At 54.1% G+C, this 22,210-nt stretch overlaps 9 protein-coding genes across 9 annotated transcripts; 3 read left to right on the forward strand and 6 right to left on the reverse strand.

Annotated features, from left to right (window-relative positions):
* Positions 1-296: 296 nt before the first annotated feature.
* On the reverse strand, positions 297-2,744 carry BDZ83DRAFT_631297 (peptidase M24, structural domain-containing protein). Its single transcript, XM_060508897.1, has 5 exons — positions 2,486-2,744; positions 1,223-2,412; positions 973-1,137; positions 810-896; positions 297-745 (listed from the first exon to the last, which is right to left on the reverse strand). Exons 1-5 carry the CDS (start codon positions 2,526-2,528, stop codon positions 689-691), a joined length of 1,542 nt encoding a protein of 513 aa, XP_060361675.1. The 5' UTR covers positions 2,529-2,744; the 3' UTR covers positions 297-688.
* A 525-nt stretch (positions 2,745-3,269) lies between these two features.
* On the reverse strand, positions 3,270-6,654 carry BDZ83DRAFT_584796 (C2 domain-containing protein; the record flags this gene model as incomplete). Its single annotated transcript, XM_060505795.1, has 2 exons — positions 3,270-6,342; positions 6,419-6,654. 2 exons carry the CDS (start codon positions 6,652-6,654, stop codon positions 3,270-3,272), a joined length of 3,309 nt encoding a protein of 1,102 aa, XP_060361676.1.
* Positions 6,655-11,482: 4,828 nt separating this feature from the next.
* On the reverse strand, positions 11,483-12,742 carry BDZ83DRAFT_654576 (SIS domain-containing protein; the record flags this gene model as incomplete). The annotated part of the gene is made up of 1 exon (XM_060510728.1): positions 11,483-12,742. The coding sequence occupies one exon, from the start codon at positions 12,740-12,742 to the stop codon at positions 11,483-11,485; it is 1,260 nt and encodes a 419-aa protein (XP_060361677.1).
* A 252-nt stretch (positions 12,743-12,994) lies between these two features.
* On the reverse strand, positions 12,995-13,799 carry BDZ83DRAFT_456170 (uncharacterized protein). The gene has a single exon (XM_060503195.1). It carries the CDS (start codon positions 13,662-13,664, stop codon positions 13,248-13,250), a length of 417 nt encoding a protein of 138 aa, XP_060361678.1. The 5' UTR covers positions 13,665-13,799; the 3' UTR covers positions 12,995-13,247.
* On the reverse strand, positions 13,800-14,416 carry BDZ83DRAFT_456154 (uncharacterized protein). The gene is made up of 2 exons (XM_060503193.1): positions 14,301-14,416; positions 13,800-14,237 (listed from the first exon to the last, which is right to left on the reverse strand). Exons 1-2 carry the CDS (start codon positions 14,301-14,303, stop codon positions 13,935-13,937), a joined length of 306 nt encoding a protein of 101 aa, XP_060361679.1. The 5' UTR covers positions 14,304-14,416; the 3' UTR covers positions 13,800-13,934.
* Positions 14,417-16,055: 1,639 nt separating this feature from the next.
* BDZ83DRAFT_456098 (uncharacterized protein) lies at positions 16,056-17,465 on the forward strand. Its single transcript, XM_060503191.1, has 3 exons — positions 16,056-16,261; positions 16,470-16,834; positions 16,901-17,465. The coding sequence occupies exons 1-3, from the start codon at positions 16,213-16,215 to the stop codon at positions 17,078-17,080; spliced, it is 594 nt and encodes a 197-aa protein (XP_060361680.1). The 5' UTR covers positions 16,056-16,212; the 3' UTR covers positions 17,081-17,465.
* Position 17,466: 1 nt separating this feature from the next.
* On the forward strand, positions 17,467-18,711 carry BDZ83DRAFT_456099 (uncharacterized protein). The gene is made up of 2 exons (XM_060503192.1): positions 17,467-18,637; positions 18,688-18,711. The coding sequence occupies exon 1, from the start codon at positions 17,647-17,649 to the stop codon at positions 18,619-18,621; it is 975 nt and encodes a 324-aa protein (XP_060361681.1). The 5' UTR covers positions 17,467-17,646; the 3' UTR covers positions 18,622-18,637; positions 18,688-18,711.
* A 40-nt stretch (positions 18,712-18,751) lies between these two features.
* BDZ83DRAFT_584833 (uncharacterized protein) lies at positions 18,752-20,017 on the reverse strand (the record flags this gene model as incomplete). Its single annotated transcript, XM_060505800.1, has 1 exon — positions 18,752-20,017. One exon carries the CDS (start codon positions 20,015-20,017, stop codon positions 18,752-18,754), a length of 1,266 nt encoding a protein of 421 aa, XP_060361682.1.
* A 539-nt stretch (positions 20,018-20,556) lies between these two features.
* Positions 20,557-22,034, forward strand: BDZ83DRAFT_456186 (proteasome A-type and B-type). The gene is made up of 5 exons (XM_060503196.1): positions 20,557-20,814; positions 20,890-20,952; positions 21,077-21,171; positions 21,230-21,442; positions 21,501-22,034. The coding sequence occupies exons 1-5, from the start codon at positions 20,808-20,810 to the stop codon at positions 21,885-21,887; spliced, it is 765 nt and encodes a 254-aa protein (XP_060361683.1). The 5' UTR covers positions 20,557-20,807; the 3' UTR covers positions 21,888-22,034.
* Positions 22,035-22,210: the final 176 nt, after the last annotated feature.

Below are 22,210 nucleotides of genomic sequence, written 5' to 3' on the forward strand. Positions count from 1 at the left end.
TATCTATTTCTATTTTAATAGGTTAGGCTACTTTACTATACTCCGTATGCCTATTGCTGTGTGCTATAACTCGTGACAGCTGTAAACCATTGGAAATTCTTGATGTTGAACGTTGCTGCTTCTACTGGGCAATATGAAAGAAACCGATGAGCATGTATCACCTTACAGAGGGACTTGATAATCCTTACATCTAAACCTTGCCCGTGTACAAGTGTGTTATGAGATTTGAAGCACGGTTCACTTCGCTGCCGAGGGCACTGAGACACGTTGCGCCTCTGTTCTTACATAACACCACACTCCACGCGGCCAAATCGACAGCTCTCGACAAATCTTTAGAACATCAACCTCGTATGATTCTTATTTATTTATTCTAGAGAAAGAGAATCATGAATCAAGTTGTATGCGATGATCTGTCTGTCAGATTTCCAAAGTCATCGCCTTAAGTGCATACAGTACTCGAAACATAACTCAATGAAACTCGGGAAAGCAGAGGGATGTTGAACACCTTCGCGGGGAGATATGAGAGAGTTTTTAAGGAACTCAAAAGCATAAATGAAACAAATTTCCTCAGTTATGTGGCGTTGAGGCCATCTTAATCCGCAACGACGTGTTGAGACGTCACCCCTTGTGCCCACAAAAGCAATCTGTGATACCATTTTGTACCTTCGTAAAGTCCTTCATCATCTCATCAATAGTCACTCCCTCGACTGATTATCTCCTTGTTATTCTCACGCAGTAAAATGGTCTACTTCTGTTAGCATCCTCAACCACTTCTTGTCATAGTCTCATGTCGAGGGTTCGCAACTCACATGCTCAAATTGCGCGGACTGAGACCCCTTGATATCCGCAAGAGGTGCGTACGAATCGAGAATGCCATGAGATTCCAAAGATTTGAGCTAACAGAGGAGCAGGCTTATCAGCAATGTTTTCTCTTGCAAGGTACACGTCTGATACAATCTGACAGAGACTTACACCGGCCAAGTACCGATCCAAACCCAGACGATCGAGATACCGACGGCAAAAGACGATACTTCCAAACTGCTCTTTGATCGACTTATACAGACGATTCGCAGAGGCAAAGGGCAACTTGACCTGAGCAGGGGCATCGTAATCCAGCTTGTACCCATATATACCAACCTAATCATCACCATCAGTCTCCTTCCACGCAGTTCCAGGGCCGAGGCAATGGCAAGGAATCTCGAGAAAAACAGGAGAAACTCACATCGTCATACAATTTTCCACGCCCAGTCGTCCCAAACGTCTCAATTGCAAAGATCTCACCCTCCTCCATTTTGGTCTGATCATTGTTCTTGATAAACGGAATCGACTTGCCCGCATGGATCTGGTACCGCGCAATATCATGCGCGCAGATGTTGCGCACCGGCTTGACGGGGTACATCTTGCCGCCGACCTCGACCTCGTAGCTCTCCATCGTCTCCTGGATGGCGGCGCTGACGTCGCAGATGCGGACGTCAATTCCAGCGGTCTGCACCATCGACGAATCAGCGTTCTTATCCTCTCCAAAGAATAGGACAGTGAAGGATGTAAAGAGGAAAAGACAAACCTTGATCCCACTCTCCGTAGCATCCCTAACCCCAGCCAACAAACTATCCCACGCCGGATCAAAACTCATCGTAAACGCACTATCCACAATCCACCCATTCACATGCACCCCAAAATCAACCTTCATCACATCCTCATACTTCAGCACCACATCCTTCTGCCCCGGGTTCGGCGTGTAATGCGCTACCTCATGGTTAAGACAAAGTCCCGTAGGGAACCCCATCCCAGCCTTCAACGCATCACCCGCCACCAACCCCTGATTCCCCAGCAAACTCCTCACCCCGTCCTCGATCCCCGTAGCAATCTCGAGCAGAGTCTGCTTACCGGGCTTCACCGTATCCTGAACCCACTGCCGAACTTGCCGATGAACCTCGGCGGCCTTGCGGTAGTCGTTCAGGAGGCTCGGGTCCTCGAGGTGCGGGCGTGACTGGTACCGTAACTCCGCAGCCGTCGTGCGCGCGGTATTCATATCCAAGCCCGCACCTTTCTCCGCATCCCGGGCCTTGGTGTAAGCCTGCGCCTCACCAGCCGGGTACGAGCCCGAAGGGAAGAGGTCGCTCAGCGGCACCCTCGGAGGGTCAGATTGCTCCATAGCAGTCGCGCCGGCGGAAGCCTTCTTCTTCTTCTTCTTTCTAGGCTTTCGTTTCTTCTTCCTGGGTCCATCATCATCATTGTCATCGTCTGCTGCTGCAGCATTCTTCAGCGATCTGGAGCCAGCGACAACTTCATCTTCGTCATCATCATCGCCATCGTCATCGCCTCCGCCGCCGAGGCTGCCGTCCCCGTCACGGGTGAGGTGCACGCCGCGCGGCTCTCCGCCGGAGGAAATGCCGGACGAAGTGGGCCCGCCTGAACGACATCAATTAGCATGCTACTACTTAGTTATGAAGCCAAAAAAAGGCAGTGTTTCTTAAAACATTACCATTGCCTCCAGGAATCTGATCTTCGGGTGTCTTTGAACCCATTCCGACATGAAGCCTGTAAGTCGCGAGCGCGTTGTTGAGTTGGGGGCCTGCTTTCAGTCGTCAAAAGTGGGTGGTGGTGTAAGTTGGTGAGAAATGTGATCAGGGAAATATGAGGGGTCAAGTATAGCAGCTTTTTATGGCTGCAAAATTCGTTGGAGGGGGAATTTCCCTTGACCTCGTCAATCAAAGGGCGTCGAATGGAGTTAATCCACTCGAGCATGAACGCAAGTCGTGGCGTGAGATTTCTCCTGAGGTGAGAAGGTGAAGCCGAAGTGCATGGCAAGACTAAACGACGTGGGCACCATTTCCCGAGACAGACACGGAACGGCCTTCCCCAAACATCGTCGTCGCCAAAACTACCATTTGAAACCCCAAATCAACTACAGTACCAGTTTCGATACTCGCTTTGGATCGGGGATTGATCTTGACTTGCCCCATCCCATAACCTCTCCGAACTTGGGCCTGAGTTATTCAAGGTGATGCTGTGCATCCGAGCTTCTACCTCAAGTCATCACAAATCAATTACAGAGGCGACAGATAATGAATATGAAGAAATGGAATTCCGGCTGTCTACAGCATTACCGACTCATCATACCCAACCCCGTAGCCCAAGCCGTGTTTCCAGTTCATTCAAAAGAAACCATTCAACACTCAAACCGTAACCCGTTACCATTATATAGTACAATTACATGGACTCCGTATAAACATCACCCAGTCATTCATACGCCGTATCAACTTCGCCTAGTAGTGACGATGACGCCTGGAGCGCCCGGCGCCAATGTCGATGCGGCTCATTTCCTGCATCAAAGCCCACTCGTTATCGCCATTCGCGCCGCTCATGATAGGTAAGGGGACCTTGGCTGGGATTGGGGGCGCGCCACCATATCCGCCTCCAGGAGAGCTGCCGTACTGCGGTGCATGGTTCTCGCTGGGGTAGTCCCACGTGCTTGCCCTGGGGAGACGCGGTGGCGTAAAGTCGCTGCCATGATCTTGGTAGTTGTGCGACGAGATAGGGGCTAGAGGACTAGAGCCCGCCGGTGATGTTGTAGGCATAGCAGACATGCGCTGCGTCTTCTTTTGCAAGCGGTTACGACCTCCGCTCGGCGGTGTGCCCGGGATGTGGTAAGGATCCGAGCCGTATGTGACCGGCGATGCTTGAGACTGAGGCCGACCTGCAATACGCAGTTGCCGACGGCCAGTCGGGGGCATTGCCTGAGTAGCAGCCGGTGACACTCGTGAGCGGACAGAAGCCGTAGCTGGGGTTTTGGGTCCCTTAGGCTCGGGTTCCGGCGCCCATGTGTCCATAGGCAAGTGATCTGAAGGGTCAATCTCACGTCCATCGTGAGTGATGATCTTCTCATCGGGGTCCGGCCGTGAAACGTTGCTACTGGTAGCCGACAGCGATGGGTTGAGAGCATCGTACGAATCCGGCCCGAAGGGTATGCCGGAGAGTCTCCGATGGTCAGACGGAGGCGGCGCGGGACTAACAGATTTCCGCTTAATCGTGTGATGCGGGTTAGGTGAGGCTCCACGCGACCTCATGTGCTGTGGGGGCGGCTGAGGCGAAGCTCCTCTTCTATCCATTGTCATGTTCATGGGATTGGGCGATACACCTCTCATGGTGCCGTGCGGGTTTGGTGATGCGCCTCTTGCCATCATCGGGTTAGGGGATGCACCCCGACCTCTCATCGGATTGGGCGAAACGCCCCGTCCACGGTTTATGTCAGGCTGGGGAGCACCGTACGCCACAGAGGAGCGGTGGTTGTATCCTGGTGGAATATAGGACTGGTTCGAGTAGCTTCCGTCGTAGCCGAGCGGCTCACTGTGTTGTCTTCCACGAGTTGGGGTAGTCATGCTCTGATCAGTATAGCGCCGTTGTTGACGTCTCTCCTCGTAGATGCGCTCCGAAATCTCCTGAGAGGCGCTGTGGTCGACGCCTGGAACCAAAGAAGCTGGCACAGCGGGCATGCCGTGAGCGGTGATCTGCGTTCCTCCCAATTCAGACCTCTGCGAGGTGTACTGGTTCTGGCTCCGTGAATGCGAGTGGTAGGATGATCCGTCCATGGGACTTGGGGCGAAGTCACGAGAGGCAATAGGAGAGGCTTGTTGATGACGAACCATCTCATCGCCCCGGTACGGCTGCGGTGAAGTACTGTAGTGACCTGGAGAAACATTACCCCTGCCAGCGAGGACCAACTCGTCGCCTCTGGGCTGGTAATCTTGCTGGTAGTCTGGCTGCGGCGATGTGCTATAGTGACCAGGAGAAATGGCGCCTCTTCCTGCGAATACCAACTCGTCACCTCTCGGCTGAAACTCAGGTCGTGGAGAGGTGCTATATCGTCCGCCTTGACCCATATCGTCCCCTCGGCCATAGCTAGGCTGCGGTGAGTGGCCGCGTTGACGAGTTGAGCTGGCACTTCCCCTTCCGCTGATGTTCAACGGTGCCGGACTGGGAACCTGGTCGTATCCCTGGTCGTATCCCATTTCGTCATACTGTGGTGTATGGGAGTTTCGGCGACGAGTCATCTCGGTCGATTGATGAGGCTGCTGCTGCTGCGGTGGCGGCTGGTTTTGCTCTTGGCGGTAACTTGGCTCATCGTACTGGGGTGCGCGAGAAATCCTTCTCTGAGCATTGCTCGCAGCTGTGTTGGGCGATTCCGGCACATCTTCAACTGTCGGCTGCATAGACCTGTACTCTGCGTGGGCATCGTACGAGTGATGTCTCGGCGGCCCTGAGTCTTGCCGATGCTCTTCAGGAGCTGGCAGCGCGTTTGTGACCGCAGGTGCTGAATCAAAGCCACGGTATGTGGGGCGTCCAGGGTAGGCTGCCGTAGAAACAGACGCCCGATGAGCTTCGTTTCTGAGGACATCTTGCCTCATAGCATTGGCTGGCTTGGGAGGAGTATCATAGGCACCCCGCACGACCATGTCTTGTGAGTTCCCGCTGTTGTGGCGACTTCTGTGAGCGGGTGGAGGTGGTGGTCGATCGTCCTCGGCAGGCGAAGCATGGCGCTGGTCTTCCAAATAGAGCATATCACGCGGTGGCTCGGAGCCCTGACGGTAGTGAGCTTGGTTAACAATTTCCTGGGATGAGTATCTCGGGCTGTAGTCCCTTTCGTCGTAGTGGGAGCTGGGGCTGTCGTAGCGGTCATGTCTCGGCGTGTGCTGTGGTGTAGTGTCCACAGGCGGCAAGGCAGCTTGGGGCGAGTGTGCGTGCAAGTCCTGTTGGCTAGACCAAGCATCTGGAGCGGGGCTTGTGTTGTACTCGATAGCTTGCAACGGCGATTGCGTAGGTATCTGAGCGGGCTGTTGCTGTTTAGGACCCTTGGGCATTGGTCGGGACCCCGAAAGACTAATCTCTGAACCTGTTGGCGTAGGGATGTTCATTTCTTTGGGCCCTCTGGGACCTCCGGCTCGAGGCGGGGTTGGCGCCAGATCCGGGGCTGGGCCGGCGGGTGCTTCGCCCGTGAAGGGATCAGATGGCAGCGGTCGTCGCTTGATCTGCTTTCGGGGAATAGTACCGCCATAGTTCTCGGCCGGCTCTGCCTCGACTGGCTTAGGCTTCGCAACTGGCTTCTCGGGTTTCGGTCGCTGGTCATAGTATGTGATCTCCATGCGGACTTCGCCAGCGTACTTGCCCTTGAACGCCAGGTTGCGCCAGATGTCGTTCTGGCCTCCACCCGGTACGATGATGTCCTTGAGGTCGATCCACGTCTCTCCGATGAGATCCGTTTTCTTGTCGTCGTGAAATACGGATACCTTCAGCTGGTAGTAATCTGGTGAGTCGTGTACGGCGAAACGAAGCTCTTGGTCCCTGAGAAGTCAGTGTCAGCAAGTTGTCAATTGTAGAGAAAACGACGTAGTGGAGAAGAAGAAGCAAAAATGGTTACCATCTGGGGGTTTGACCTCCTCGAATATCTGTCGTGGTTCTCTTTGCTTCCTTGCCGAGGCGGGCGGCACAGTAGGGATCTTGCTTTCCGATGGTCTTGCGGTTGGGCAAGTTCTTTGCGCGGTCGACAATAGCGACTAAAGTTCCAATCAAGGGACCGTCAACGGTGGGGTCGGCGAAGATTCCGGCCGTGTGCATCCCATTGAGGGGGTGGACTTTGGATTTGGGTGCCGCCATAGCTGCGGTGTTTCGGCGGTTGCTGTTTGCTGCGCTATTGTAATAAGTGGTTTGTTTACAAGTTCAAATCCGCTGTGACGATGTGAAGTCGAGGAAAAGGCAATAAACCAGGGCTGCCGATGAGCCACAGAAGCGAGAAAGAATAGCTCTTCTGATAGAAGCTATTTACATGTGGGTTGAGGGGCCTTTGGAGACGGGTATCAAAACAATCGATGTCGAGGAAAGCAGATGTGACGGTAGAGCGCACTGTTAGCAAGACGATAAACAAAAGATGAAGATCTTGACGACGAATAACGTGAAGGAAAGGAAAGCGAGGACGTAGTCAAACGTGAATCAACGCTTCAGTCGAGGAATGAATGACATCGGCAGCGGATGAGGTGGAGGAGGAGAAAAGAGGTGGAAGCATGAGAGAGTGTGTGAGATGAAAAGACACCGAGAGTGTGGTGGTGGTGGTGGTGGTGGGAGCGACACGGCCGGAGCTGAGCAGGTGCGGTGCGACGTTGGCGGGTGATGAATGATGTCGCTCCAGGATTGTTTTTGGCGGCGGGCGACATGGAACTTGCAAAAAGACCATGCCAATTGGAGGGCAGGTGGGGCGGAGTTGTCAATCCAAGGTTCCTTGCCCTACAATGTCTTGAGTGAAGGTACCTGGTTGGAACCTACACTTCCTGGGCTTAGCTCAGGACTTTGGGTAGACACCTCTTACAGCCCTGGACCTGTCGAGTTTCCAGGTATGAGCTGCTAACCTTCCCGTTTCCTGACTGCTAGGATGTTAACCGTCCAACCTCAGCCATCCAGAGTTTTACTATATGCGCCCTACGTTTGGCCAGTTCGGCTGGACTTAAATTGATGTAAGGTATCCATCCGTCAAGATGCTAACATTACAGGTTCCGTATCAGTAGTCATTGAAGCGTCTGCCAGGCGTATCAGGCTGGGTAACTTGACTGCGCCAAGGCACTCCCATCGGCCAAAATCCAGAGGTGGACCGCACTGTGCGTGCAGGGGCCGTCCCAGGGCCGCGCGTGTGGTGGCTGGGCGAATGAGGGGCGACATAGTCCCCACCTGCACTCCACCACAAACCTGAATTGGGGAATATGTTGTGGCTGGTCAGGCTGGGTGAGATGCCACCAAATGCTGCAACCGCTTGCAACTGTTTCCCTCCATGACAGGTTTTTTCCACCTTCTCAGGTACGAAAGTCCTCTAGGAATCCGGAGCTCGAAATCCAGGCACCATGAACCAAACAAACGCCAGAATCGGCCTTGCCGGGACCCGATGTGAGACGACGGACCAAGGAAACCGTCATTGTTTTTTTTTTCGGGGTTCAACATGTCAAGACAAGTGGGGTGGCAGCACCGAGTGACATTTGACTGATGCCTGGCAGTCTACATGCTCCGTACGGATACCTCCCCCAGACGAATGCAGATGAATGCAGAACCAACAAATCATGCCACTCTTGGTTCGGCACTCCATCTTGGGCCGTATTACTCCACGAGAAATCCGGGAGGCTGGTTATGTCTACAGACGTCCAGACCTTGTCTTTTTTTTTTTTTTCGCTCGCCCTCATCTCCAAGATTGGCAGGGCTTTCGATACCAGGAACCCCAGGACATCGAGAGGTTGTCTTCGACCGCTACAGGGTTCATGTGCCGTAGCACAGGGGTACGCGAGCTGAATAGCAAGGATTCGAGACTCCGAAAAGGTGCCCCTCTCAAACCTTTTTTCTCACCTTGCCGTCATTTCATCGTCTTTACCGCCGGCCATCTCGCCTCGCTTGACGACAAGCCATGTCGAAGATGCTACCCGAGCCCCCATCAATTGCTTCCCGTGTCTGCTCCGCTGGCCGTTTGCAGGGGAGGGATTTAGAGTAAAGAGTGACAAAGAGGAGAGGTCAATATGGCATTTTCGAACTGTGCCACTCGGATTACTCTATTTCTCACGGTATATCGAGGATTGGGCCCAAAGCCGTGACTCGCTCCATCGCCCGTGGGCACAGTACGGGGAAAATGCGTGCAGCAAAGACACCACAGACCGATGCAGACGACGTGGTCAAAAAGTTGAAACACGAGCTTGAGAGCGTTGCATACCTCTGCGCTGTCACTGCACCGCTTGCAGGCTATCAGATGGCTCTCCAAGTGAACAGGTGGTTGGTGTCTCGACTGAGGCAGCTAGACCTCAAAGTCTGACGTCTCTGGGCTATCATTGCCACCGCTAATCAACTTACCAGTGCGTTCGCCCTCGACATTTCCAATTTCCTTGGAATCCGACACCTTCATTCATACCCGCGGAGTTGAACGAAACTCAATCCGCGTCTTCGGCTCCAAGAGCACTCTATCCGTACGCGAGAAGTTCTGCTGCGGACCTCCCGTAAAGGCCCTCTCCAGCTTTAGCCAAGGCCCGCAGCTGCAAGCAGGGTACATGCACATCATCCCGGACTGAGCCTCACTGGCTGACGCGCTCAATGGGCCCCAACTCGCCAAAACGCCGCCCCAATGAGAGATTCACAATGGGATTAAAGGCGAAACAAGCAGGCCCGTCAACGTGAAGCATTTCCCAGAAAAGCCCGAAACCACCAATCACAAAGCTTCAACTTCCGCGTTCACGACATCATCTCTGGCTCTACGGCTCCAAAGGTCTTGCCGCCAAGAGCTGAACGCTGACGACTACCCGTCTTTCCCCTGCGGGACCAAAATAGAAGCACGAGAATTCAAAAGAACCACAGCGGATCGATCGGCCCGTCACTCGTCTTGTAAGCTTTAAACACATAAAGAAGAATTCGCGATCTCGCCAAATTGAAAAGATCACCCTTCACAGTGGGGTCCGGTAGGATGATCACCTCACCCTAAGGTAGGCGCCCAGATGCATCATGTTCTTCAAGAACTCCCCGTCGGCATATCACTCCTCCGCATCCAAGACGTTCTGAAGACTGAGAGAGGCTGTATCGTATATACTTACATATTCCTCCGTGAGGGATCGCGGGATTGCGTACATCATTACGACTCTCCAGGAATGTTGGCCAAGACGTTCTAGACGCTCGTCCGTCCACGCAATGGCATGTACAATGACGATGAGTCTTGGAAAACCCTCAAAATCCATTCTCGGACAACGAGGCATATTTCAGTTAGAGTACCAGGTAAGTAAACATGCATAACACGTAAGTATGTCTCAGCCCCAACAACCTCAGACTCGTCTATCTCGCAGAGCCGCCACACAGAAATTCAGCCATGTTTCGTTTCTAGCTCGCAGACGTTTGGTTTCGTCCGCTGTACTCGGACCAACGGTCAGTGGGCAAAGCCCGTCTCTTAGGGTTCTACTAGCTTTTGAATAGAGAAAACAAAGGGCGCTGCTTGACGTTGCACAGTGTCCGTGTTTTAGTGCCCTTTTTCTTTGCTTCTCTTGGAAACAATTGAAAGCCGCTAATGTAGTTCGTCTGGTCTTCTTCTTTTCTCCCTTTCTGCTTCTTGGGGGAAAGCTTCTGGTGCAGCTACCAAGCCTCGTCTCACTTTCCATAGCAACCGACCTGAGCTAGTGAATTTTTCTCTTACTGCCCGCATCGTTGCTGTGGAAAATACGTGGTGCGCCAACGGTTTTTGAAGCCATCATCACCACCAGTTCCACCATGAGATCCAGACGATGCTTTATCGAATTGAAGCCTCCCCCTTGCCTTGATCTAGCTCGCTTCTCTCTAAAACCCCCTATCTCGTCAGGTTGAAAATATGACTCGCCCTTCTGTTGAGGCGGCAACTTCGTGATTGGGTTGCTGGATTACTGCAGTCATCAGCCGAATCTACCCCCGTTCGGGTGTCTTCTCTGCCTGGACTCCAGCACCCTACCTCTGCCCGATCACCCGGCTCATCGCACCCGAAGCTTAGGCACGACACCCGACTCCCGCATTTCTCGGCCGGGTTCGACCCGGCGTTCGCCCGGAGCGGGAAGAGCGCAGGGGGCGTGTAGTAAGGCTCACCGAAAGACTCCGTGCAGAGTACGTCGGAGCCACAGAGCACCAATCTAGCTCCCATTTACGTCATTTCCACTCCGATATTGGATCTGTGAAGTTCTCTCAAGATCCCAGCTTCATTAACCAGCAACGATCGTCTTATTCTGTCCATTGTCATCGCCGCCCAGAATCTCAACGTTCGTACGCACTGTAACGCTGGAGTCTCGGGCAAGCTTTCAGAAAACTCCAAAGCCTAAAAGTGGATTCATGGATCTGGCTGGGCATCACCGAAGGGAGGCTGGGGACCACTTGTAAATAGAGTTTTTTCCACACATCACATACTCATCCAGAGCAGACGCTTCCCCGACTTTCTACTTCGAACGTAGTACTGCGGAGTAGACTCCGGAGGGGAGAACTTGGGCTAGGCTTGGGTAGACAGCTTCGATGACGCGCTGAGCTCGCAGGAGGGATGTTGCCTGTAGCTCACCTCAGCTCAACTTTGCGAAGTACCTGATATTACTGTTTCGTAGTGAGGCTGCAGGTAGTTGGGCACCAAATCCATTACACGGCATCGACTGCCTGAGCGTGATTTTATGGCCACACAAGATGGTTCACAAAAGCTCGGGAACGCAAAAGGTTGGGCATAGTCGCCATGCCACTCAGCGGACTCAATTTTGGCCCTGATCCAGTTTCCCAACGTCTAAAGACAGTGTCGTAAAGCCAACTTCAAGAGGCAAGACATGATTCTCCCAGATGATTTCCGATTAAATGAACGCTCCACCCGCGTATCTCCAGCATGGGCAGGTGTGAACGATGAAAAAATTCGTACCCGGTCCCAACATGTCATCCCGAACGGGCACATAACATACCTACAGTAAAGTCCAATTGCGCCCCCTCAATCTTTCCATTCCAAGAGCTTGCCAGCTTCCAAAACGCCAACCATGTCGCCATGGTCCAAAACAGCCAGGAGAGAGTCCGAATTACAAACGTACTCGCCGTCATCCGCGGCGCCTTGCATGCTTCTCAAAAAGTCCACGGCGCGACGTATCGTCGTACCGGAGGAGATGGAGAGCATCTCTGCCCTCGAAACCAAAAGATGCGGGATGTCTCTCAAAGATCGTGTGAAGTCCACCGTTGCCAATTTCCTGATGCGGCTCGGCGATGCCACAGCGTCGCCGACTCGAACCCAGCCTGATGGCGAGTCGTAGGCGGCCCGGAAGAGGTCCGCACCGACGCTGCTATCTACGCAAAGGTGCTCCGAGTCATCAATGTCCACCCAGGGAATAGCCAAGTCCAGGATTGTCTGAGGTTTCCGGAAGGCGGCCCCGATCGCACCACCCGGATGGTTCTTGGAGAATACCTGTGCGACGCTCGGGTGCAGCTCCTGCGCGGCGGCAATGGCAAGCGCATCGCCGACGGCTAAAGCGACCGTTGTGGACGTTGTCGGAGCCGAGACACCAAATGACGATGTCTCACTCTCATGAACTGGTGCTGGAAGAAGGATCGTGTCTGGTCGGAGTTTGATAAGCTCGCACGTGTCAGGTCTCGTATGTCCGGTGAGAATGACTAATGATGACGGCTTGTCCAAGTGTGGTAATAGGCTGAAAAGTTCGGAGGTCTTTCCGGAGAATGTGATGAAGAGAAGAATATCGTGCTTCTGGATAATGCCCAAATCGCCGTGAAGCGCGTCAATCGGGTTCAGGAACACGGATGTGAGTGAAAGGCTATTGAATGTCGCAACAAGTTTGTTCGCAATGTGACCAGACTTTCCGACGCCGGTAATGATGAGCTTTCCCTTCTCACCCTTGTGCCGTGTAATGGCTGCGACTGTTCTGTTGAAGCCGTCCCGAGCGACGGGATCTGTTTCGTATAAGTTGGCGACTGATCGCAATGCTGCGGCTTCTGTCTTGAGAACGTGTGTAGCGGCATGAAGTCTGTCCTGGACTTTGACGGAGCTGTCGTCGTTCTCGGGAAGGTCGTCGGGCGATCCGAGGCTGAGCTCTTCCAATTCTTCCAAAAAGTCGTCTTCTGGGGGTGAGACTGGTGGTGAAGGAGGCGAGGGAGGGGGCATTGAGTCGCAGTGGTTTGCGCCAAGCACAAAGACTGCGCTATTTTGCACTGGCCGGTGCTCCATGTGATGGCGTTGATCTCCCATATTGATAATGCGATGTCGTCCTCTTTTTGAGCGGTAAGTACCACTACCAATTGCGCTTCGTGTATGGGCGCAAAGATCTGTATCGTCGCTCAGCAAGCAAATCGTCAACTTCGTTATCGTTATCGATCAATGGAGACCAGGTATCCGCCGTGGTCCAGAATTGTGCGATAAGCTCTTGCTTCGAGTTCCTGTGTCCATAAAGCGATGGACACTTCTGCGTTTGAAAAGTACCGAAGCTGGGCTTGAATCACCTAAAATTGAGTCGCGGGGAGCAGCAAGAGTCAAGATCAAGGGTGTGAAAGAATTCCATGACGTTCAAGATTCGCAGCTCGGGGGATTATGGGATTTTGTCCGAAGCGCGCGGCCAAGTAAAAGAGGAAGAAAACAAAAATGGACTACGTAAGTTATTGTAGAGAGACCGAGGACCCTGCGCTGAAGCGAGGTGACCTTCCCAAACTCACCTTAATTGCTGTCCCCTCCATTCGGGGCTACCCTTGACTTAGCTTCAGGCGTTGTGGGTAGCTCGCCCCGATCCGGTTCCTTGACTGGCCGATAAACCCATCTTTGGTGCGGCATGTCGCGCGTTGGAGGGATGGCTCTGCATGCCCTGCCTCTGGCGTGATCGAACGAAGCGCGGTGAATGGTTCCCGAGAAAGCATGGGTTGGTAATCAGATCCGGGAAGAATAGGCTTGCTAGCCAGGGACGACACAACCCTTCTTCCATAGGATGAGGATTGTGGACGTAGATGGCGCTCCCACCGCTTCCGGGCAATTGAGTCAGACCAGACAGACCGAACAAAGATACGGGCGATAAAGAGGCTTTGCCCCAAGCGCGATAGGAGGTCGGCATCACAAGCAACCCGAGCCTGGTCTTTCTGGTGGGGTTCCGCGAGTCTATGATCCCTCGATGTTTCTCAAGCATGGATTTTGGATATCGATGCGGCCTAGCCTCGCGATGATGCGTGCTTCTGACATATGCCAGAATCGACCACCCCTTGAAAATGAAGCTCCGAGTAGACTTTTTGTTATTAATTCCCGCTTGACCGCCTCAGCTGGCTACCTATTGCAGCTGCCTAGCAAAGCCGCAAAACATTCTAGAATACGCCGTTTTGCTATTGTTGAGATCGCAGATCGGATTTCTGCGGAGATTTCGGTCGAACTTTTTCTAGGGTAAACAGATCGCCCAGGGCACTCACAGCCAGCACCCTGGCCCCAAGCAATTGACAAGACCGCAAAAGGCCCGGTCTCCGCTTGATGGATGGAGCAGTGATCCGCTCTCGGTGCAGAGGATCTTGAAGGTTGCCGTGACTCTGCAATTGCAGAATTTCCAGCTGTCAGTTTGTGATTTGCGACACAAAGTCTTTCTCGAGGCGCGTGCATCTTCAGCCCAAATTTGTTGCGGGTAATCGGCGTATTCACAATGAAGAAATGGCGAGTTGTCGAGAGACAGCATTTGGCCAATCAAGGTGCCCATAAGCAACACGGTTCTCCAACTCTGTGAGTGTGCGGCAGTTAGAGATGAACAATAATAACTGGTGCACTTGGTTTCGGAGCCAACCATATACGGATACCAGCGTCAGGTCTGCGCTTCGCCAGGGAAAGAGGACGGACCACGCCGTCGTGGATATCTTAGGTTTGCGAGTACCATGCCGTCGTGTGAGAATATTTGATCAGGAGCAACTTTAGTCAAACCAAGAGCCCAAAGGGTCGCAAATCGAAGAAAACGAGAGGAACTGCGTGTTGTCGCTCATTGTAGTCGCTTTCGCAATCGTTGATTCCTTGCAATTATGCAGCTTGGCGCGGCTGTCATCGTGGCCCAGAGCCTCAGCGCCCATGCTTCCCCGCGGCACAGGCACCTTCGAATTGTACCCTGGGCTAGTGAACCGGAGATATCGTGTGGCCCGAACACTTACGGCTTCACCGAGGTGAGGTCAGCGGCCAACACGCACGCCAGCACGTGGAGGCCGTGACAACGGCCGGCAACTCGCGCGGTCCACGTATGTACCGGAAACAGGAAAGGCTTATCTTCCATAGCATCGACGGCCTACACCATTTTGTAGAATTCCAGATGGAGGCAAGCAGTGTTGACAAAGGGGGTTGACAATCTGATTTGAGTTCTCAGGTATCGGCATTCAACGACGATCGGCGATCTGGCGTAGACTCAATTTCTGGTGCTTGCACAAGCTATCCGTAGGCGTATTATGCCAAGGCAGCTTAGCGGCAGGGCTCCGTCGTGATCGGAACAGAGCGAATGATAATTCTTCGAGGCTGGGCTTGAGCTGATGGAAACACGGCGGAACGGTAAGTCCGGAGCCGACATAATGGATGTCAACCAGCAACCTGGCATGCATTGGTTTTTTTTGCTGCTGCTAGGAGTCGGCCGGTTTTGCAGGTTGGTCTGGCAGTCTGGACATGCGTTACTCTGAGAGCGGGTGCAGATAACGATCTTGTTGTTGTTTATTACTCCGCAACCCCCACCATTCAGACGTCTGACAGAGCTGGGGTTTCGCAGGCAATAGCACGGCAGGCCAAGTTGGTTTAGGCAGTCGTGTAAGAAGGCCACATTGCTTCAATTTCGTCGTCTGGAATATCTGTTCCGAACTTCTGAATCCAACGACATTCGTATAATGACTTACGGGCGCATCTGTCTTCCTGACAGCGTGTTCTCCCCGGAGTTGCTGGTGGGCAAGAAGTCGGGCTGCGACGAAGCTGGACTGCACCAGAGAGCGATAGCTTGAGCTTCCTTCAGACGGTGATCCGTGCAGGATCGAGCGGTGAAGACCAAGGTGTCGCTAAGGTGAGGGAAAGCAAGATGAGATGGTGCTTTGTCCATCACTAACAATTTCGGGTCGACACTAAGCCAGCGATGGCACCCAAGCAGGGGAATCTTTGCTGGTCAGAAACACGGCGGTTGCAGTAGCGGGGAGTGGGCAGGTGGTGATCTGTGAGATGAGAGGTGACGGCCGCAGCAGCAGCAGCAAGCAGTGGCAGTAAAGCACAGCAAGAGGGTGGGATGTGAGAGCAGAGACAAGAGCAGGATGGTGTGGCAGGTGCCCCCGTGACATGCATGTTCGCTGCAACTCTTAGCTGCAACTGCCTGTAGCTATTTTCCTGCTGTCGCGGAAAGCTACATTTGATTTGCATTATAATGTATGGTGACCAATGTACCTTTCCTACGTAACCTTTGTTGCAAGCCCACCACACCTCGCGCGTCCTTGCCCACGGCTTCCCGAATCAGGCAAGTAGCGTCATAACGACGACCGGTCTGGCCACCACCAATCGCTGATAGACAACCCCCCCAGCTTTCCCATCCCAGATCCAGTTGTTCCTTCCAAGGCAATTTGGCCATCTGCAATTCTTGCCTCACCCATCTTCTTTTCTTCCCAGGCAGAAAGGAGGGAAAAGAAGACAACAACGACTTTGCTACACTCTACAGTGACCTGTTCCTATACAGCTATCGATTCGCAAAGATGACACGAGTCTCCGTCTACAGCGCCGCCCTTGTGGCCTTTGTCGCTGGTAAGTAGCATCTCTGCCTTGCGCCCGCCCCCCGAGAAGCCAAAAGCAGAGGGATCCACCCAGCATCGTCATCGCTGTTTTTATGAGCGCACCTCAGCTCGGAGGCCTGCGACGACACACAGCTATGGCACAACAGAAGGGAGGAACGATAACAAATGCTTCCAAAATGATATGGAAATTCGTGGGCGATGCTGACCTGTACATTTAGCGACGGCAATGATTATTGCGTCTATTACGCTCCCCCACTGGGTTACCTACACCGTAACGACCGCCGAGGGCAAGGAATACTCAAAACACATCGGTCTCCATCGATCTTGTTCCACTGGGTTCGACGAGCCTTGTCAGGTGTTTCCGACCGAGGAGTTGTGTGCAAATGGCGAACGTTATTTCTGTTCCATGTGGCGCTCTGTCGGCTTCCTCGCCTCCTTCTCGACCATCCTGCATCTGGCGTCCATCGTCACGTTTCTTGTCATCATGGGCGGCGGCAAATACAAGCGCGAAACGGGCTGGACAGTTCTTGGCGGGCTCCTGGTATTCGTCGCGGCCATCGAGTTCACGCTGATGGGTATTGTGGTAAGTGGTCTACTGAATGCGCCGGACACGAGAAAGCAGCGCTAAATATAGTGTTCTTCCTCACAGGCATACCTTTACGACAACGACGAGCAGTTCCAGGTTCCTGGCTGGGGCCTGGACTCCTCTTGGATCCTGTGTACCGTGAGCGCTTCAATTTCGATCCTGTGTGCCGCTGGATTGGCCATTTCCGCCTTTTTGCTTCCGCCAGAGGAGGGCTACGAGTTCCTCAACGACCCCATGCCGTAACCGACATGTCCAACGACCAAAGATTGAGACCAGAATCAGCTTCGCACCGTCGCGCATACAGAAAACCGGCGTCTTCATTTGCCTTCAAGGGGGGTGCATGTGTTTTTTTTTTCCCTTCCCGTTAGCTTACATGACGAAGGAGTTTTCATACTTGATATTTTACAGCGGCTTGAGATGATTTGACGAGAAGGGTGTATCTGGTATATGCGCCAAATAATTCAGGTATACAACACAGAATACACGACTTTTACCTTCTGCTGGATTTCAAGTGGTGATGAATGTCAAAAAGTGACGCAGTGAGGCGATGTAGATAAGCGCGGGCTAATGTACCTATTCGGGACCCGCCGCATCCCCGCATTCACATAACCATCTCTCCCGCCCAATATCAAACGGTGCGCCACTGCGAAACTCAAATGAGCCCATGCGATTTTGCCAAACCTCACGAGAAACAACTGGCTCCTCTCAAGCATTCTCGCTCAGAAACATCAAAATAGCTTCAATCCTCTCAAATCTTGCGATCCGAGCTCGACCGCTCTCTCTTATCAACCTACACACGACTTATCACCATGACGTTCCCCGCACAAGACGAGGGTCTCACCCCGGAGCAGCTCGAATCTTTCCACCGCGACGGCTACCTCGTCATCCCCGGCGCCCTATCCCCGGAGACGGTCTCCGGCCTCCTCGCCGAGACCCACTCCCTGCTGGACAATTTCTCCCTCGGCGACCACCCCATGACGCGCTTCTCCACCGGCGAGAAGGCAGACCACGTCGGTGACGACTACTTTCTCTCCTCGGGCGACAAGGTCCGCTTCTTCTTTGAGGAGGACGCCTTTGACGACGAGGGCAACCTCGTGAAACCCAAGGCCCGTGCCATCAACAAGATTGGCCACTACCTGCACGTCCTCTCCCCGCCCTTCGCCGCCATCTCGGACCCCGCGTCTTCTGCTACCGGCGGTACTGGGAGCGGCCCCGTCCGAGGTAAACCGGCCGCCGTGGCCCGCAGCCTCGGGTTCCGGGACCCGCGATGCCTGCAGAGCATGATCATCTGCAAGCAGCCCGAGATTGGCGGCGCCGTGCCCCCGCACCAGGACTCTACCTTTTTGTACACGGATCCGCCGTCCGCTGTAGGCTTCTGGTACGCTCTCGAGGACGCGACGCTCGAGAACGGGTGCTTGAGCTTCCTCCCCGGCTCGCACCGCTGGGCGCCCGTGTCGAGCCGGCTCGTGCGCAAGGCCGGCAACGCGGGGACGGAGATGGTGGACAATGAGGGCCCGCGGTTCCCGCCTGGCGATGTGTACGGCGCTGAGAAGGCGACCGAGGAGGAGAAGGCTGGGGAGGGCAAGTATGTGCCCGGGGAGGTCAAGGCTGGCGACTTGGTGTTGATTCACGGGAACTTGCTGCACAAGAGCGAGAAAAATTTGAGCCAGAAGGGACGCATCATTTACACGTTCCACGTTATTGAGGGAGAGGGGAACAAGTATGACGAGAGAAACTGGTTGCAGCCGCCCAAGGCTGGGTTCACCAGATTGTATTCTTCTTGAGTGGAGGTAGAAACTCGTGGGTATCCCTTTGATGGAGACTCAGTCTGCTCCTAATGAAATAAATAGACATAACATCCTCTATATCCTGACATCGAGGTAGTGTACTGGGACAGACATTTGATTAGTGCCACTATTTCTTCGTCCCTGTCCGCTTCTTGGGGGCCTCCTCCTCTTCCTCGCTATCATCCTCGCTGCTGTCATCCTCCTCTTCCGACGACGAGGAAGATTCACTCGAAGTCTCAGCCTCTCGCTGAGCAGCCTGGCGCTGCACCTCACTCGCGTTGTCCGACTCATCTTCGGAATCGCTGTCGCTGTCCGAGTCTGAGGAGTCTGAATCAGACGATTCCTCAGAGCTCGAATCGTCGACGTTGGTGCGTCTCTTGCGACGGCGAGGAGCCTTCTCCTTCGTTGTGCCATCGTTGAGCTTGACCCGCTTGTCAGCAGACTCATCCTCCTGAGCCGCAGCCGCCTGGGGAGGAGGGGCCGTCTCCTCGGTATCAATGGTCATGGCATCGCTATCCTCACTGTCAGACAGCTCCTCCAATATCGTCTCGGCACGCATGCGCTTGATGACCCTGTGGGTGATGGCAACATCTGTAGACTTGGACACGAAGCCGGCCTCGTCGAAGCGCTTCCTCTTGGAGCCGGAGCCATTGCCGAGCTGCATGAGACCAGCCAGTACCTTTTCGTACTCTGACTGCTTCGAGTCCATGTCCGGCGTGCCTACGGGAAAGGCAGCCTTGCCCTTCTCGGCGTCGTCCTTCTTCACTTCCGCCGCCGTCTCCCGCAGCCTCGACCGGGTGAAGCCCTTGAGGTCTTGGATGTACTCGTAAAAGGTACCAATATCGCTCGACGGGATCGCATCGGCGTGGAATACCCGCTTCATCAGGATCGTTTGGTGGTTCTTGTTGAACTTCCACGACTGGCGGGCGGACTTCCAGGTCCTGAGGTACTCAAGGGAGGGCTTGATATCGGCAGTCGGCTGCTGGGTCGCTGGCTTGGCAGGCTTGTTGCTCTTCTTCTTGTTCTTCTTGGGGTCGACGGCGGTGGTGGTCTTCTTGACGTCGTCGGCAAAGGTCACGGACTTTTGCTTCCTCAGGGTCGGCGTTGCATTGCTGTCGCCGTCGGTGCGGGTCCTTTTGAAGGGGGAGTTGGAGTTGTACGCAGGGGGAGGAGTAGGCTGATCGAGACGTTTCCTTTTGGCGGCGGCGGCGGCGGCCGGCGAGGCGTAGGCGGCGTTGACGACGGGACCGCTGGGGTCCCGGTCGAGGTGTTGTTGCCCGTTGGGCTTCGATCCCTCGGCAGGAGCAGGGCCGCCAATCTCTGCGCCGGATGCGGGCTGCTTGAGCTTGAGGCCCAATCGTTTCCAGGCCGGGACGTTTGGTGCGGAGGACATGACGGGCAGCGGGCACACCCTCTTTTTTTGCTCTTTGCTGTGAACGGCTTTGTCTTTCGGATTTTCTCTGGAGGGAGGGGAGGGGCGCTGCTGCTTTCTCGGGCCGCTGCTGGATCGGAATTTGCGTTTCTGCGCGTTTGGCCTGACGAGACAAGCAACAAATACAGAATTGGGCCGCTTCAATGTTTTCCACGTGCGATTGGCTTATTCGATTGGAATGCTGTGGCCTCGTGTACCGCAGTCCTATTGGGCGCAATTGGTGGTGCTTGACACTTGAAAAGAGAGTATCGGGAATGGTCCCAGTAGTTTTTTTTTCTGGCTCTGAATACCGCCCTGCCAAATTTTTGGCAGCAGAGATGCGTTGTCGTTCCCACTGGGCAGGGGTGCCCCGCTGCTCCCTGGTCAATCAGTGTACGTACTGGAAAGTGCCGCTCCAGTGTTAAGGTACCTAGACTCAGCACGTGCTGAGGTGAGCAGCTATGGGCGTTGCCTTATGTAAGCTTTGCGTCGTGGGAGAGTTGTTGCCTTAGAGAATGGACCCCAGGTTCAAGGCATCCACTCAGCCTTCCAGCCCAGGTCTGGAGCTTCCCGCCGCTGTCGTTGCCTCTGCTCCAGGCAAGCTCCTGCAAACGCGTCGACATCCAAGAGCTCCGCCAGAGCTCAACCCCGACTTCATTGACGACATCCACCTCCACCTTTCACCCATCAACGACTCGTTCGAGGAACTGACGGCCGGCCACGATTTTCTTCAACGTAATTTGATCAACACAACCACAACAATACCGCCAAGATGTCGGGTACGTCCGTCCCAGGATAGCTAACCTCAACACATGTGAATGCCCACCATAGCTAACATGTCTCCCCTCAATCAGGTGGCTCAGCTTACGACCGACACATCACGATCTTCTCCGAGCAGGGAAGATTGTACCAAGTCGGTATGCACAGTCTCCTTTCCTGCGAATCTCCGATTGCCCCTCCCTGTGGTGACGCCGTCATGCGGGGCTCGAACCGACCTGGTCTGGAAGTAGTCGATGGGACTGACGGAACGATATTGAATAGAGTATGCCTTTAAGGCAATCACAGCCGCCAACATCATGTCGATAGGTGTCAGAGGCAAGGACTGCGCCGTTGTCCTGTCTCAGAAGAAGGTCCCTGTAGGTCGAGAATCAGCTGAGATGACCGTAGAGGGAGAGGGACTGACCCAGTTACAAGGATAAACTCATCGACCCCGCCTCCGTCTCCCATCTCTTCCAGCTCTCTCCATCTGTTGGATGTGTGATCACGGGTTCCATCGCCGATGCCCGCGCCTTCTCCCAGCGTGCCCAGGGCGAGGCAGCAGAGTTCCGCTACAAGTACGGCTACGAAATGCCCGCCGATGCCTTGGCAAAGAGGCTGGCCAACATCAGCCAGGTCTACACACAAAGAGTAAGCAGAATACAAACGTCGAGGTGGCGGTGAGAACAGAAACTGACGAGTGGCCTAGGCCTACATGCGCCCGTATGGTGTTGCGACGACGCTCATCTCATTGGACTCTGAGTTCGGACCTCAGCTGTTCAAGTGCGATCCCGCCGGATACTACATTGGCTACAAGGGTACTGCGGCCGGTCCCAAGCAACAGGAGGCTCTTAACCACCTCGAGAAGAAGCTGCGCAACAAGGAGCACGCCCCCGGCGACTGGACGGAAGTTGTTGAGCTCGCCATTACGACGCTCAGCACTGTCCTGAGCATGGACTTCAAGAAGGGCGAGATCGAGATTGGCATTGTTGGGGGACCTCGTGCGGACGGCAAGGAGGGCACCGATCCCGGCTTCCGCATCCTGACCGAAGATGAGATCGACGAGCGGTTACAGGCGATTGCGGAGAAGGACTGAGGTGGAAGAAACACATTCCGGCCGGTGGAAGCTGAGAATGGTTGGTGCGGCGGATGCTCAGTCCAAAGTGACACTGATGCGTCGACAGGCCAGATCACGCATGAAGTTTGCGGGATGTTGCAGATGAGAATCAAGCTTAAAGTCCCGCGAACCGAGATCCCCGCACACGATTGTACTACTAGCGAGCCTACCAACCACTATAGAAGATATTTGAAAGATGCTGCCATGATCAATCCAATGGCTATTGATGCGAAAGCGTTTGTACTGCGATTTGTGGCTTGGCTGAGGGCTGATCAGGTAGGCATGCTGGGAAAGTCATGGCT

This window comes from Colletotrichum acutatum, assembly GCF_030867785.1.
Source record: "Colletotrichum acutatum strain CBS 112980 chromosome Unknown BDZ83scaffold_92, whole genome shotgun sequence".
In the NCBI taxonomy this organism is placed as follows: Eukaryota; Fungi; Ascomycota; class Sordariomycetes; order Glomerellales; family Glomerellaceae; genus Colletotrichum; species Colletotrichum acutatum.